The 16244-nt window shown below is 39.0% G+C and overlaps 1 protein-coding gene across 8 annotated transcripts in view; it reads left to right on the forward strand.

Moving 5' to 3' along the window:
• Positions 1–16244, forward strand: part of WDFY3 (WD repeat and FYVE domain containing 3) — a 127761-nt gene that overhangs the window by 53641 nt on the left and 57876 nt on the right. For 7 of the 8 annotated variants that reach the window (XM_015861632.2, XM_015861633.2, XM_015861631.2 and 4 more), the window contains 7 exons: positions 568–666; positions 4838–5031; positions 6766–7223; positions 8789–8872; positions 11898–12075; positions 12462–12676; positions 14580–14692. In XM_015861632.2, coding sequence (XP_015717118.1) covers positions 568–666; positions 4838–5031; positions 6766–7223; positions 8789–8872; positions 11898–12075; positions 12462–12676; positions 14580–14692 — 1341 coding nt within the window. The remainder of the gene's footprint in view (positions 1–567; positions 667–4837; positions 5032–6765; positions 7224–8788; positions 8873–11897; positions 12076–12461; positions 12677–14579; positions 14693–16244) is intronic. The other variant, XM_015861634.2, reaches the window with a different exon arrangement.

Here is a 16244-nt window from a genome sequence, read left to right on the forward strand (position 1 = left end):
TGGATGTTGCTCTCATTTGCCACATTGCAGTTTATTAATCATTCTCTTTTCTGGGTTGTTATGCTGTGCTTAAAATGCCATATGCAGTGTAGTTTCATCTGTTACACCTGTCAAATCATCAACACATTGAAATTACTTAGGTGTAGATGTAGTTTTATGCTTCTGTGGGAAATTTCTCTTAGCAAGTACTTAGAGAACAAAGCAGTTCCTGTTGGTCTTCATCGATGATTGTGTGGCATTGTGACTTGAAGAAGCAATATTTGGAGATATGAAACAACACATACAGCTGCACTGTCAGCCACTGAGCTCACAGAACTCTAAAGCTTCTGTTTTTTGGTTTTATAAATGGTGTTTGCAAGCATTTCATAATTAAGCTTTCCTGTGGATGCTCATGCAGACTAAATTGTACTTGCTTTGATATTTGATTAGTTTGTTTTCTCTGGGGGAATAAAAGAATTGAAAGCATTGGTGCAAAAAATCAAGAAGTATCTTAGCAGAGTGAGGGTTTTTTTTTTTATTATTATTATTATTTTTAAAACTATGTCTCTACTTCTGCAATTATTTTAGGGGATTCAAGAAACAGTTCATTTGAGGACCAAAAGCAGTTGGCTTTGTTGGTTATGGAGACCCTGACGGTTCTACTACAAGGCTCAAACACAAATGCAGGTAAGTAGAAAGCCCATCGGCAAAGCACTTATAAAAATGTAATTGAGAAATTTGCCTAAAGACAAAGCAGTCCTGATTTTTCTATCTTCAGACAATTAATCACAGTGAAATGTCCTTTTTCTTTCTTGCCAAGTTTTCTGCTGTAAGAAAAATCAGCATAACCTGGAGTACATAAAACAAAGGAATTCAAGATAGTTTTTCTTCTTCTTCTTCTTCTTTAGCTTTTTTTTTTTTTAAATTTGATATTCTTGGCCATTTTCTTCTTAAAAAGAACCACACACATCCATTTCTCCTTAAACATTACTGCAGTCATCTGTAGGAGGGCTTGTATCACTGGTTTTCTTACAACAAATTTAAGTGCATAATTAGACATTTAATTTTCTGTTGACGATGTTATGTCTACTGAAATTTGATTTAGAAATGTGTGCCATATGTAGTGTAAGATGGGTTTCCTTTCTTTAAAGGTTCATTCCTAGTCAGTACCTGCAAGTAGGTCTCAGTTACGAGCCTCTTTTTCTGAATGATGCAGATTATGCTGTGCATTATTTCATTACCTGACGCAGAGCAACATCAAAAAGAAAATATTCGTTTCATGTTAGTACAGATTGTCTCTGAGAACTTAAAATAAAGGAATGGAAAAAGCGATAGTTGTTCTTCAAACCTTCTGCTTTGCTTTATGGGTGGAAGAAGATGAGGGGAGGAAAAGGACACCACCTTGGAGAAACAGTTTCTAGCCACATAGGCCTTTTTCTCCCATTTCTTCTTGATTTTTCTCTATTCTGAGTGCTGCTTGCTCCCTTCAGGTTTTGTTCCTGTTTTCAGTTCAATATGAGAGTTTAGAATCCATGATAAGTGTCTAAGAATGGAATCCTACAACTGTCTGGTTCAACTGACTGCTCACTGTTTAAACATAGCTCTTGGCTGAATGGCAGAAAGCTTCTAACTTTCTATTTTCTGTTGCTGATTAAGCAAAATGTTTTCTCCATATACAGATTCAGTGTTCAGTAACTTTTGGACAAATTGGAGTACTATGCTGAACAAACTTCTGTTAAAATAATAATAATAATAATAATAATAGTTTTTCTGTTTTTAAACACTTCTCCTGCAGTGGTCTTCATTATATAGATGAGCTCATTCATACTTCTGTGTAGTCTTTCTGGATATAAGCAAATTGGAAAGCAGTACAGTAGGACCTAAAAGAGAATTGATGTGTGTGTATCTGTTCCAGGGGTAAAGTGACTTGCTTCTAAACGAAATATAAATGAAAAAAGGAAGAGGGAATCAACAGGGAGTGAGTCTGACTGTGGAGTACATCTTCAAGTTTATTCCTTTCGCATTTTATGAGCTTGTACTACCTCAAGCTTTCTAAAATAATTCTGTCCTTCTGCCTTTGGCAATTAATGTGCTTTCAGTCTGCCCCTCTGCTTTATTTCTTAGATTCAACAAGATGGGCATGGAATGCTGAGTGGCTTGCTGAAAAAATTTCCATTGATTTGTTAGCTGTATCTTTATTAACTGAAGGGAATATTGGATCAGAAGGTGCTCTTAAGTGCATCAGAGCTGGTGTAAAATGATAGCTTTCTGCCTGTAATCCACAGATGGGTGTAATTTTAAGGGAGATTAACAAGAGATGTCAGAGAGATGAGGCTATTGCCACTAGGTATGAAGTCGCTAAAGGATTCTGCAGCTCTAGTTAGGAGTTCAGAGTTTTCCTCCAGGTTAAGAAGGTATATACTGGGGAGATGTGTTCTCTTTCAAGAAAAAAAAATAAGGGAAAATTGACTCTTATTTCTTCTCCTTTCCTATAAAAATCTGGAGAAGGTACTTGATCTTATTTGAAACCCATGCTCTTTTCCGGCAATAGAACAAAAAAGCAAGTTCACGTGCTTATAGCATGCAAAAACAAATCACAGCTTTACTTGGAAAACAGATTTCTTTGCATCGCTTGCAAGCTATGCTGGAGGCTGAATCAGAACATAGAGGCCGTTATTTGTGACTTACAGGAAAAAAGAAGTTTCACCACTTACTTATTTTTTCCCCTCCGTTCTTTTATGTTTTCCTGTTTTGTGGGAGTGTACATGTTCATTGAAAAGCTCTTTCCTTGAGCTTTTGACTAATGCGATTCTGGTAAATAATGGTAGGTTTTTTTTTTGTTTGTTTGTTTTTTTTTTTTTTTTTTTTCCTCATGTATAAAAATGCTTTAACACATTAATTCTGTGTTGTCATTCAAATCCTTTAAAGGAAGATTTGTAAATCTTGCTTGAGTAGAGCAAGAATGTCTGTTATCAGTGAAAGCAAGTGGAAGACAACTCCTCTTTCTGCTGGAGGCCAAGAACTGGGCACCGACATGTCTCATTTCACTAGCAGCAAGGAATTGCACTGCTGGTTCTGAAGGACTCTACCAAAAGTTGTAGTTGGGAGTAACAGCTGAGATTCAGGGTAGGGAAGTAACTGCATCTTAGTGAACTCTAGAGGAAAGAAAGATACTACCTAGGTATTTTCTGAATAAGTCAAAGCTGAACAAACGTAGTGATACTTCTTTAGAATGAGGTATGAGGTTATATAGTCTGCCTACGTGTGCTGAACCTATATGTAGGTCATTCAGAGTAGATGTTTTGCGTAGCTACTGAAAAACCTGCCAGGTTTCTGTGTAGCTTTCCTCTCTCTATGGTCTTAATGTCTTACTTCTGTAGTACCTCATATACATTGTGTTCTCTGTTGCAAGTTAAGCTGAAGTCATTTTGCCATTTGTCCCATTGCCAGCACTCTTGGAAGTTCAGCAGCAGATTGCTATTGTGTTTAAAACAACTGTATGTGTGCTGGATGACTTCTATCTTTGTCTTGTGTCTCAGGTGCTATATGCATCCTTGTTCATGTCCATTTCCCATATTAATTTGTCGTTTTTTTTTCCCTTGTGTGCTATTTCTAATCCTCTGAAACCTCCACTGTTGTCTAACACACTTTATCACTCTGCTTTTTTCCTTTGTTTTTTTTTTTTTTTTTAAAAAGCTGATTCTTTTTTGTCCATAACACTAGATTTTTACATCTGCCAACTCAACTTTATCCACATACTTGCTAAATATGCTCATTCTTATATCAGTAAAGGCATTATTCACAGCACTCAAGCTGAGTGGCGTGTCCTTTTTCAAATCAGAAGGGCAAAGTCAAGAAGCAGACATTACTGAAAATTGGAGCTTCAGTTAATTCTGTAGTTAGTCTGTCATGATTGCATTTAGACTGTTGTGTCAGGCTGCTTGTGATCATGCTGTGGGTAACACTGCCAGAAACTTTACTGAAACTAAGGATACATAACATGTGCTGTTGCCCTTGTACCCATCCAGCTAGTTATTCTGTCAAGGGAGAGTCAAAAAAACCATTGTTGGACTCTTCTGAATAGTGATTGAAAAATGGACCAAGTAGGCTGAAATAAGAAGGTGTCAGAGAGAAATTAGTGTAGGTTACAGGTAAATCATATTAATCCATTATACACTTGAACAATTAACATTTATTGCTCAGCTTGGGTTTTCTCGTTAGACAGAATTAAGACAGGTCAGAGCTGTGGCGTGGAACCACAGAGGTTTTTTGTAAGGACTGCAGTTGAAGGCTGTGTTTTGGTCAGTAGCTCCAAGCTAAAATGTGTGACAGCTGTCCAGGAGGAGGGAAGAAACCAACTCCCAGAGAAGTTGTAGTCCCTTTTTGTGCAGCAGGACGGGGATGTGAGCACAGTGGCCTTGTTTCCAGAGATCAAAGGTTTTAGGACAATTTTCAATTAATACTGTGCATGTTCTGTATATACAATAAGCTTGAGAACAGTTTTTTAAGCTCTGTTGCTGCAGAGATGAATCTTGGTGAAAGAAAGCTTGTATATTACATTGTGGACAGAGCAGATCAGTGCTCATAGCTGGCTGCTCTTGTCCAGCAGCTCAGTTATTTGGTTTGTTGCCAAAAACATTGCTCCAGAGTAATAAATGCAATCCTTAATGAAAATAGCTGATGCAAATGCTAGTAAAAGTCATTATACATCCAGCTAAAACTCTGTCGTTCAACCTTTAGAAGTGAATTGAAATGTCTTTTGTGTTTTCTTTATTGTTTTCTACTGATTTATACGTATATTTTTTTTTATTATTTGCTACCCTTGAAACCCTTCCATCTCTCCCTCCAACTTGCATAGGTATTTTCAGGGAGTTTGGTGGCGCAAGATGTGTGCACAACATTGTGAAGTATCCACAGTGCCGACAGCACGCGCTGATGATCATCCAGCAGTTGGTGTTGTCGCCTAGCGGGGAAGATGACATGGGCACTTTGCTGGGACTAATGCACTCCGCTCCACCTACAGAACTACAGCTGAAAACGGACATCTTAAGGGTAAATGAAATACTGCTTAGGACTCCCTCCTAAGACATTCATCTATAGTTTTTTAAGGAATACTCCGAGAAAGAGATTTCATATATATTGTCTATGGAGTTGAAATTCGTGTATTTGATGCTTTCTTTTTTTCTTCTGTCCATCCATGACAGCTTTCAGAATCACAGAGGTGAAAACTAGTGACCTAATTTGTTTTTAGAACCATCAACCTTAGGGAATGAGATTATACAGCTATGATAATCTTCCCTGCAGAGTATTATTCAGTTAAATGTTTTGAGAATACACAGGGAAAAAATCAAGCGTGTAACACACAAGTTTATTTTTAGCACTGGCTTGTGTTGACTTGGGACATGCTTGCTTTAATATAACACAGTGTGTTAGTTCTAAAAGTTGAATGTGTCACTGTAAATGTAAATGTTAGTATCCACAGAATAGAAGTCTATGTGAGGGTAAAAGGGAAACAAACAAACCCAAACAAACAAACAAACTCTACAAAATAAAATTGGCTTTCTTAAGCAAAACTGGAAATACTGCAAAGGAAGCCTGGCAGTGGAAGAAGAAGACTGTCAACTTTTATTTCTTACAAGCTTTTTGGCTGCTAATCTAAACCCACAATTTCTTTTTGGAATAGCTAATGTTATTTTGAAAATAGACAAAATGCTGTTATGTTAGGCTAGAAAAGCTAGGCAAGTAGTATTGGGTAAACATGAGTATTGCTCGAGAGAATTGGCAGACATTTAGGTTCATCCTTGTTAGAAGGAGCTGTAGCGTTCCTCTGGCAGATGAGCAGCCATATGTTATTCTAAAAGAGAAAGAGGAAAGCTAATAACAAAATGATAATTTTAATGTATTTTGTCTGTCAGCATCTTCTAATTTTTAAGCATATCTAATTCATGACATTCAGAGGCAGAGAAAAGTTAGAACAGTTCACAATGGATTTAAGGCAGTAAGTCAAGGTTCCTGTCCTCTTTATCTGACCTGTTATATTTGCCTCCATTTGTGCTGTTTTGGTGGTTGAATTGAAAATGGAGACTGTTGCAGTGATACATCCCATGAGTTTGATCCAGGTTTGGCAGGAGATGAGATATTGCCCTTGAAAGAGTAAAACAGCTTGTTTCACTGTCCATCCTCTGAGTGCATCAAAACGGTGTGATTCCAAAGAAAAGAGCACTCAGTGATGGAAGGTTTACTTAATCTTTGCGCTCTATTTTTTTCTGGAACAGTGACAGTTTTCTGCTTCCTATGACATTAGATACAGAGATATTTTTTTCCCCTCTATTTTGTTTATTCACAAGTGGGTCAAACTTCCTGTGACAGCTGCTTTTTTTAGGTAGTGTAGGAGTGTTTTCCCCCACCATCTTCACTGAGTCGCCCATTTCACAGAAGTTTGGATGTTATTCTGTGATACTGATATCCACGTTGTTTTGTTGTTTATTTCCTTCGACCGGTAGTGTTTTCTGCATAATTGTTTCTCACTTAGGTTTGTTTTTGGGCAACTCTTTCAGTCAGCTCAAATATTTATGGGTTTCTATAAAGAGAAAGATTAAACCTAATATGTATGTGGACTTTTAAAATACAGAAGTCTTTGGAGACTTGATGCGCTACCCAGTTCAGACAAAAGACAATAGTTTTGCTTGAATATCAAACAGAAATGCTCCTATCTTTTGTTTCCCCAAGGAATTAGTAATGCTGTTCTATTTTCTTCTTCATTTGGATTATTTGTTTTGTCGGTAGGCCCTCCTGTCAGTGCTAAGAGAAAGCCATCGCACCAGAACTGTTTTTAGAAAAGTTGGTGGATTTGTGTATGTCACATCTTTGCTCGTTGCTATGGAAAGATCTTTGTGCTCACCGCCGAAGAATGGCTGGGAGAAAGTAAACCAGAATCAAGTGTTTGAACTGCTTCACACGGTGTTCTGCACACTGACTGCAGCAATGCGCTATGAGCCAGCCAACTCTCATTTCTTCAAAACAGAGATCCAGTATGAAAAACTGGCAGATGCTGTTCGATTGCTTGGCTGCTTCTCAGACTCAAGAAAAATAAGTCCATTGAATGTCTTTCCTTCAAATACACAATTGTTTCAAAGACTGTTGGAGGATGACCTAATCGCTCTGGATTCTGTGTCACCTACGCTAAGACATTGCAGCAAACTTTTTATTTACCTCTACAAGGTAGCGACAGATTCTTTTGACAGGTATGAACTCCATTCTTTTTTCCCTGGTGCTCCTCAAAGTGATTTCCTTCAAGCATATTCATGGCAAGCTTTTGTATATCCATTGAAATCAATTTCTTTGTTCCTTTATTCCAGTGAGAGAAGATGTCTCTTTCTCACCAAATATTGACTTAGCTCGCTGGTGCTCTCAAGAGTATGGGACACTCCCTCTGATGTTGAATGTTCTTGTCACAGTACTAATTAAAACTGAGATATTGCTTGTGATTATATTTGATGAGTTTAAACAGCCTGTTGGTTGATGGACAGACCACCTGATTGCTTTATCATACAGAATGACCAGAACTTTGTGTTTATTAAGTTAAATGAGAAATTAGCTTTTCAACAGTATACCTTCTTTCCTTTGAAACATGGGGTTTTAAAATAAGTCAGTGGAGAATATGACAAATTTACTTTGTTTTAGACAGATAGAATTTGAAGAACGTGCCTAGCCTGTCAGTGATAATAATTAACTGGAAGACATTCTCAGAGTTAAACAGGTAGAATTTAAGTGACACCTGCTATGAGGGATGAACAGTAACGTGTGTGTTTTGAGATTGTTCACAATGACAGTAAAACATTTTGAGGTGTGTCTTTAGGATTTGCTTTACGAGAATGTACTTCTCATGTAAGGTCCAAGAAAATAAGGTACAGACTTTGCTTGGCAGATGGGGTCTTGAAGCTTCTGTACCCCAGGTGTTTAATGCATATATTCCTGTTATTCAAAGATGGGCCATCTGATTTACAGTCAGAGTAAGGGTCTGATTTTTCCAAGTCTTGCAGGTGTGATCGTATATGTCGAGATATTAATAGGGTTGGAGGTTGGTCAGGTTTTTGAAGTAGGTGACTGATGAGGGACCAGGCTTCATGGTTTGTGAAAGATTTTCCTCCAAAGTGGCTAATAATTTCTTCTGGGTTTTTAAAACAGCAAACAGACAAAAACCTTACAAACCAAGTACAGATATTAAATTCTTAATCTTTTAAAATAAGATTAACTTGTGTTGAGAAAGTGCTGTGAGTGGTTTAGAAAGTTACGACAGTAACTAGCAGTAGAGCATGAGGAATCAGTGGGGTAAGTAAATTCCTTAATGCTGCAGCATAAGCTACCTCACGTTTCTTTTTTTTTGTTGTCATTTTCAGCGACTGCTTTTTCCTTTCTTGAATTTTCTTATCATCAGTCCTTGTGAAGTTTATGTTGAGTTTGTCTTAACTAATTTGATCACATTTAATTTGCTCAGACTTTACTTTCCCTTCTCGATTTCTGCTAATATTGAAAGATGCTCTGTTTTGCCAGTGTGATCATATTGATAAACTCTACCAGGTAATGAATGAGCACTGTAGAGCTGTGCCATAAGACAGGGACATGCTGTGCTTGTTCATGCATCTACCTCATGAGTGCCGCTCAGCAACGTTCTTTGTCATCTGTCGATTCTGAAGAATGAGTCCAAGTAAAGACTTCATTGGTGGTGGCTGTGTAAAACTAACAAGCTTTTTGACCTCTGGTTTCTTCTCTAACCTTTCTATCCTACCCCTGTCTGTTTTGTCTGTAGTCGTGCAGAACAGATCCCTCCTTGCCTGACAAATGAGACCTCTCTCCCCTCTCCCTGGGGTACGCCAGCTTTGTCGAGGAAAAGGTACCGATCCTTTTAAGAGAAGTTCATCTTGCTTCTGGTTTCTCACTGTTGTTTCTTCAATCTCATTTTTCTCTCAAGCTGCTATTATTTGTGAGGTGTCTGTTTTTGTTTGTATGCTTACTGGATGAAATAAATATCAGGGTGTATTTCATAATGAGTTGCATGCGGTTCTGCTAATATATGAGAGTAAAATTTATCCAGGGTCTCAAATTACTTTGAGTTACGTTAATGGTTAAAAATCAAAAAGTCTAGAGTAGAATGTGATCTAAGAAATGCAAAAAAAATCAGGAGCAGTTCAGAGCAATTCAGACTCTGCTAACCTGTGATGTAATGTAGCAAGAATTGTTTTTCCCCAATTGTTTTACCGAATTAATTTTTCAAGAAGAGGTACTTTTAGTCAGAAGGTCAATGACTTGTTAGAGTGCTCATTCGTAATAGTTAGACTTGGTCAGAGTGGCTTATTACATTGCCTGCTTCTTCCTTTCCCTCCTTAGGGGAATAATGTGAATTATGTATAAGCATGAGTAAATTAATTTTTTGCAGAGTGTGCACTCACTTGCTGATGGATAATATTTGATCGATAGTTTGGCAGGATTTTGTAAGACTTATGGTCTTTTCCCTGCCCAAGGAAAGTGTTTTTTGAACTGACTCTTTGTTGCTTTTATGGAAGTACTTCCGTATGGGAAACTGCATAGGGAAGTTAGGGTGTTTTCAAGTGGAGTGCGGAGCACCACTTACTAATGTTTGCTTTTAGGTTATAACTTTTTGCTATGTTGTTTTCAGAAAAGCCAACTGCCTGCTCTCCACTGTTTGCCCTGATCAGTTTGTTGCATGCAATGTCAAAGGGCAGACAGATTGAGGCAAGGGCCATCTGCTTTGTTCAACATTCTGAGTATTGACTGGGAGTTTAATTAGGCTTTTCCTGTACTACTGTGTTACAGCTTCAAAGTTGACTTAATAAGGTGGACGTGATAGTGCTGATTAGATCACTTAGAAATAAAATTTATGCTTAAAATTGGATAGAAATTTTCTCCTAGAGTGCTTTGAAGAGAGGAATTTCATTAGACTGAACAGCGTTGCTAAATACGATCAGATTTCTAACTTGTGTCCTCTAAAACTTATGTGGAGGTTATCAGGGTTATCTTGCAAAGAGGTGGCAGTCTTCCTCTTCAGGTGTTGGAGGAAGACTTTTGCAAGAAAAAAATGCATATATTTAAATTTCTGCCTTAAGAAAGAGAAAAGGTTAAGAAAAGGTTAAGAGACTTTCTCTATATGACATATTTCAAGTTGTTCTGCTATCCTTAATTATATTTAATTTTCAGAGAAACAAACAAGATTGTTTCTTTCTACCAAGCATTTCAAGCATTAAGTCTGCTGGAGGAGTGTGTTTGGAAATTTGGTGGTTTAAAGAGTTGGTGAAAATCTTTGGGAAAATAGATTTGGGCAGATTATTTTTTTTCTTAGTTTCATGGCACTATTCTGTTTGTAATCGATGTATTTAGCTACTGGAGTTAAGCATCAGGAATCACAGAATCACAGAATTGTAGGGGTTGGAAGGGACCTCTAGAGATCATCGAGTCCAACCCCCCTGCCAAAGCAGGTTCCCTACACCACGTCACACAGGTAGGCGTCCAGGCGGGTCTTGAATATCTCCAGAGAAGGAGACTCCACCACCTCCCTGGGCAGCCTGTTCCAGTGCTCCGTCACCCTCACTGTAAAGAAGTTCTTCCACACATTCATGCAGAACTTCCTATGCTGTAATTTCATCCCATTACCCCTAGTCCTACCCCCACGCATGAATTTCATCTTTTTGAAAAAAAATGTTGTTTGTAAAAAGTGCTCCGGGGTTCTTTCAGATACCAAATTTCCACTGAGCTGTCTCTCATCTTTGTGATGGGCATACTTTTGTTGAAACTCACTTTATACAGCCTATTTTCTGTCCTGTACAGGAAGATAGTGCTGTATTTTATAACGTCCTGTCTTTGACTAAAATAAGTAGTGCCTCCAGCTTTCACCACAAATAATCTTGCCTTTTGTTGCCGGTTTGTGTGTTCAAGATGCAACCGCTGAAATATTTAGGACAGAACTGTACTCGCAGCCATTGTCACCTCCCTGTGTGTCCTGTTTCAGCAGGGAAAAAAGGTTTCCTGATGAAAAGTGTCGAATGGCTGAGACTGCGAGAGTCTGTGAGCGTTATTTCTGTTGAAGGCAAATCTTCCTCACTGGGGGCAGGAGGGACAAAATGATTGTCTTGACTGATGGGGCAGAAGGGGAGACCCTTTTTTTAGCTGTCACTTTTAGTAAAATGGCAAGCAGTACTTGATTCTCAATAAAACTCTTAGATAAGAGAATGTTTTCTTCTTTTCGCGAGTAGGCGTATACCTTAAATACTTTGTATGTATGTACATATGTACACTAAAGAAGATTCGTGTAAAACGAGATTGCTTCAACAGTCACTGTAAGATTGAGAACATATGGGCTGCTGGCAGGGGTGTGCACCAAGACAAACATTGTTCCTGCTGGCTGGTTAGAAATTGCCCACAGTTGTTTGATAGCAAATTGCATAAGTATTTGTTAAAGAAATAGGGGAAAAATGGGTTTGCTGGAACTAATACAGCTTTCAACAGGAATATCAGCTGCCTGTGCATGCTGCTGCTGCAACTAGGATGAGAACAGGGATGAGAAAGGCAACTTTTGTCATCTTTAAGTTGTGCATCTGGGGAACAGATTCCTACAATGTTAAAATGCCCTCAAGAAATTTAGACTCTTCTGGGTTGTCGGAAATGCATCGACTGGTTTGAGAAGATAAAAGTGCTTGGTTTGTTGACCTGAGGGGAGAGAAAGGAGTACTGCTAACATCCATGTACTGGTTAGACAACACAACAGCTGTTAAAAAAAAAACAACTACACCAAAACAAAAACAAACAAACAAAAACCCAAATAAACAAGAAACCCCTCCAAAACTTAACAAAGATTGTAACAGCTGGGGGTTGTAATGGTGTGCTGTTTATTTTTTTCCCTGCAGGCATGCATATCATTCTGTTTCAACACCTCCTGTTTGCCCTCAGAAAAACATACCTGATGTGAAACTGCAAATGGGATCTACATCCATGCAAAGTTCTGACGCGGTTGTTATTCACCCTGGTGCTATGCTTGCGATGCTGGATCTTCTGGCCTCTGTTGGATCATCTACACACCCAGAGGTGGGCAGAACATCCCTGCTGTCTACTGCTTTGGGAGTGACTGGATAGAAGAATGGCTACAGGATATAAGTAGGAGACGGTGTACTCTTACTTCCTGCCAGGAAACTCATTAACTTCACAGAACTATCAAATAGTTATGTAGGAAAGGTCTGGCAGAAATCATTTTGTGTTAGCTTGACTTCATTTGTTTCTCTCGAACTCCCATCTTCTATTTTCAAAAAAGAAGGTGGTGCAGGTGTTCATTGTCCCTTCCAAGAGGCACACACAACTTAGTGCAGGACATTTTAGGTACTGATTGCAAGTGTGGTTTACCTTTGATTATTATGCGTAAGGATTTTCTGAGTTTGTCTCTTCTGAAGTTGTACATTGTTTTTCTTTCACTTCAGCATGCGCTGGACCTTCAGCTGGCAGTGGCCAACATCCTGCAGTCCCTTGTGCATACGGAGAGGAACCAGCAAGTCATGTGTGAAGCTGGGCTCCATGCACGCCTTCTCCAGAGATGCAGCTCTGCTCTGGCTGATGAGGACCATTCGCTGCATCCCCCACTCCAGAGGATGTTTGAAAGGCTGGCCTCCCAGGCACTACAGCCCATGGTGCTCAGGTCAGAACGACACCATTGAGTCTTGCAGAGCCAGGCCCTTCTGTCTGGGCTGAGGCTGGCTGACTGTAAATAGCCTGGATTGTTAGAGAGCATAAACAGCCTTGTTTGACAGTGGATGGCACAGAATCCTGCTTTATTTCTCCTTAAATAGCCTGTCTTGCTTCTGCTAATCAGCATGTAGCCCTGGAGATGTGGGGAATCAGGGGGAAGGAGTATGATGGAAGGAAATGTGTTTTTGTTTCCACAGAGATTGCGCTGAAGTTGCATACTTCCTCTCTTCCTGTAAATACTGAGAGGTTATCCATAGTGCAGTCCCTGGCTAGGCTGACAGCAAGAGGAAACTCAAAGATTGTGAAAACGATGGTGCTACTGAAGGGAGTCAATTGCTAGATGTTTCTGTGTAGCTTTAAATACCCCAGACTGGAAAAGTTTCAGGGCAGCTGTTTGATTTGTCCCTTCAGTGCATGTGAAGGAAACACTGGGATGTGTTGGAAGAAATGTCTGGAGAAATCAAGCCTCTATAGCAAGAGTGGGGCTGATTACCCTCTTCAACTTTTATAGCACTGCCTGGCAATGTTCTGGACCTGTTCTGCTGCAACACATTCTGAGAGCAGATAGAAAGGATAAATAAAGGAAGTGGCTTTATGTTGAGAATTTACTTAAATTGTTGTGATACCTAACTTCAAAAAGTTGAGCTTCCTGTATGTTAGTGCATGAATGTCTCCACATATTTCTGTGCTGATGCTAGAAAAGGAGGTTGAAAAGTTTATTGTGTGCATATTTAGAACTGTTTGTTGATACCCACATGGCTATGTAATGCTTTTGAGTTTCTTGCTGGCTCTCACCTAGCGTGAGGAAGTTGATATTATAATCCTCTGTGGTTAGATCAGTAGCTGAGATACAATCAGGACAGTTGCTCCCCTTTGGTAGCATCTGGAATTACTGGTAATCACTGCAGTGTGTACACTTATCATCACAAGGACTTGAGCATCCCCAAGCCATAGATGTTGATAGCATAGCTGTAGCTACAGATACAAAAGGTATCTATAAGCACAGATGCTGGTAACTCTGAAGCTGTCCTCCTACTGTAACTGAACAGATGGATGAAACAATGCAGAGATGACTTTCTCATGCGAGCTTGTGGTTTCTAGGTGAGTTCAGCTTTCTGAGTATGCAGCAGGGATACCAATTCTCTCCCTGAAGAATGTAGTAGCCTTATTGCCAAGAAGTTGTCTGCTTTATTAAAGCCTCTTTGATAAGTTGAAATAACATCAACTTTGGATAGCATGTCTTCAAAGCTTGAAGCTTCAAATCAATCATGTGGGTTTCTTGCAATTATTCTGTATTTTGTTTAGTTTCTTAGTTAAAAATGTGCTTATTATTGTTGCCCTTCTCTGGAGCTGCTCCAGTACCTCCATGTCTTTTTTGTACTGAGGTGCCCAAAACTGAACACAGTACTCGAGGTGAGACCTCACCAATGCTGAGTACAGGGGCAGGATGACTTCCCTAGTCCTGCTCACCACACCGTTCTTAATGTAAGCCAGGATGCCATTGGCCTTCTTGGCCACCTGGGCACATTGCTGGCTCATATTCAGCCGACTGTCCATCAGCACACCAAGGTCCCTTTCCATCAGGCAGCTTTCCAGCCACACCTCCCCAAGCCTGTAGGGTTGTTGTGACCAAAATGCAGGACCTGACACTTGGCCCTGCTGAAACTCGTGCCATTAACCTTGGCCCATCAATCCAATTGAAACAGATTATCATTGTGGTCCTTTTCAACCCAAGCTGTTCTACGATTACATGAAGTAGTTAACTTTTTAAAAAATGGTATTGTATTTTGTGTCATTCTGGGATAGAAACCTGTGAATATGTTCCTCAAATCCTTTTTTATCCTCTTTCCTAGGGAATTTTTACGCTTAGGAAATCCTCTGAATTGTGGAGCATGGGACAAAAAGCTGTTGAAGCAGTACCGTGTGCACAAACCCAGCTCACTTAGTTTTGAACCAGAAATGAGAAGTAAGTGCTGAGGTACCAGAAGTTTGTGTAAAAATCATATACTGATATCCTTCAACTGCATATTTATGTAAATATTTGTACATAAGCATGCAGAAAGACATAATGTTGCCCCAACATTGTATGAATGTGGAATCATCAGGACAAAATAATTGGAAAAAAGAGGGAACATTGTAGTCAATTACATTACTAGATGTGTATGAAATAAACATTTCTAAAATGACATATAGTAGCAACTGAATTCAAAACGTCTTTATTGTGTAAGTGATGGAGCACTGGCAGGGGCTGCTCAGAGTGGTTGTGGAGTCTCTTAAAAGTTTTGAAAATCCACATGGACATCAGCCTGTGTACCCTGCTATGAGTGTCCCTTGTTAGAGCAGGTGACATTCAAAGGACTATTTCAACCTTAACCATTCTGTAATTCTTTGAGACTAGTTCACTTTCATGTTTTTAATGGATACTAAGGTTGTAGCTGATTAAAAGTAAAAGGAAAAATATTTTCAGATATGAGGGCTGCTCTGAAAGTAATATCTTTTATTTTATGATGTTAGCCCATAATGCCAGAGGCAGACGCCGGTGGAATGGCAGTAAAGGTTGAACCTTCCTGCCAATATTATTACATTTTATTGCCATGGTATAGATGGCAGCAGCAGAGGGGTAGTCTGATCAAATGGCATCTGGCATGGAAGGACATATAAAGCAAAGGAGTGGAACTGAATTCCTCCGTACAGAAGAAATTGTATCTACTGACATTCATCTATGCTTGTGGAACATTTGTGGATATTAACACAGTGGAATTTGGACTGTGTGGGCATTGTTTTTCTAGCAACAATGCCGCCATAGCAGCTGTGAAATGGTTACATCTGTGTAGTCACTCCCGTAGATTCAGGAAGGTGGCAAATTAAATTGCTATACTTACTTGATATTAGATATGTATTCTGTGAAAACATTCATTATTTCTTTGTGTTCTGTCTGCCTGATAGAATACTTCATAGAGCAATGGCTCATCAGCTGTAATTCTCACACTAAAACACTTGCATGTGTTTTCCAGCTATTTAATAAATCAGCCCGGTGAACTGTGCTGAATGTCTGTAGCAGGTTGTTTGAATTTAATATCAGCGGATTTCTCTAGCTGAACTGAACCACTCTTTCATATGTGCCCCTCCTATTATTCATCAGTTGTAGAGCCTGGGAACAGCCATTCACGTAGTATAGGGAAGTCTCAGTGGGTGGTAGTATAAACATGTTGTTGGTGAGTTTCCAAAGCATGTGATTTTTATTTCTGGATGTTGATTGGGTCATCAAACAGTGCGTTGTAAAGCATTGTTCATGTATTAATGCTTGAGTTATTTGAAAAGAACCTAAAAGTATCCTGGATGGTGTTAAGTTACAAGCATTAAATACCTTCTCTCCAATGTCTACAAAACTCTTGGGTTTCTTTTTAATTTTAGAGACACAAGATTAAGTAATTGCATTTTATTCTACTTGTGTTATGTCATTAGGTCATGTGCACTGGAAAAGAGAGAAGGGAAAGAGTAAACTTTTCTCTTGGCTG

The sequence above is a fragment of the Coturnix japonica genome, chromosome 4 (assembly GCF_001577835.2).
Source record: "Coturnix japonica isolate 7356 chromosome 4, Coturnix japonica 2.1, whole genome shotgun sequence".
NCBI classification, from domain to species: Eukaryota; Metazoa; Chordata; class Aves; order Galliformes; family Phasianidae; genus Coturnix; species Coturnix japonica.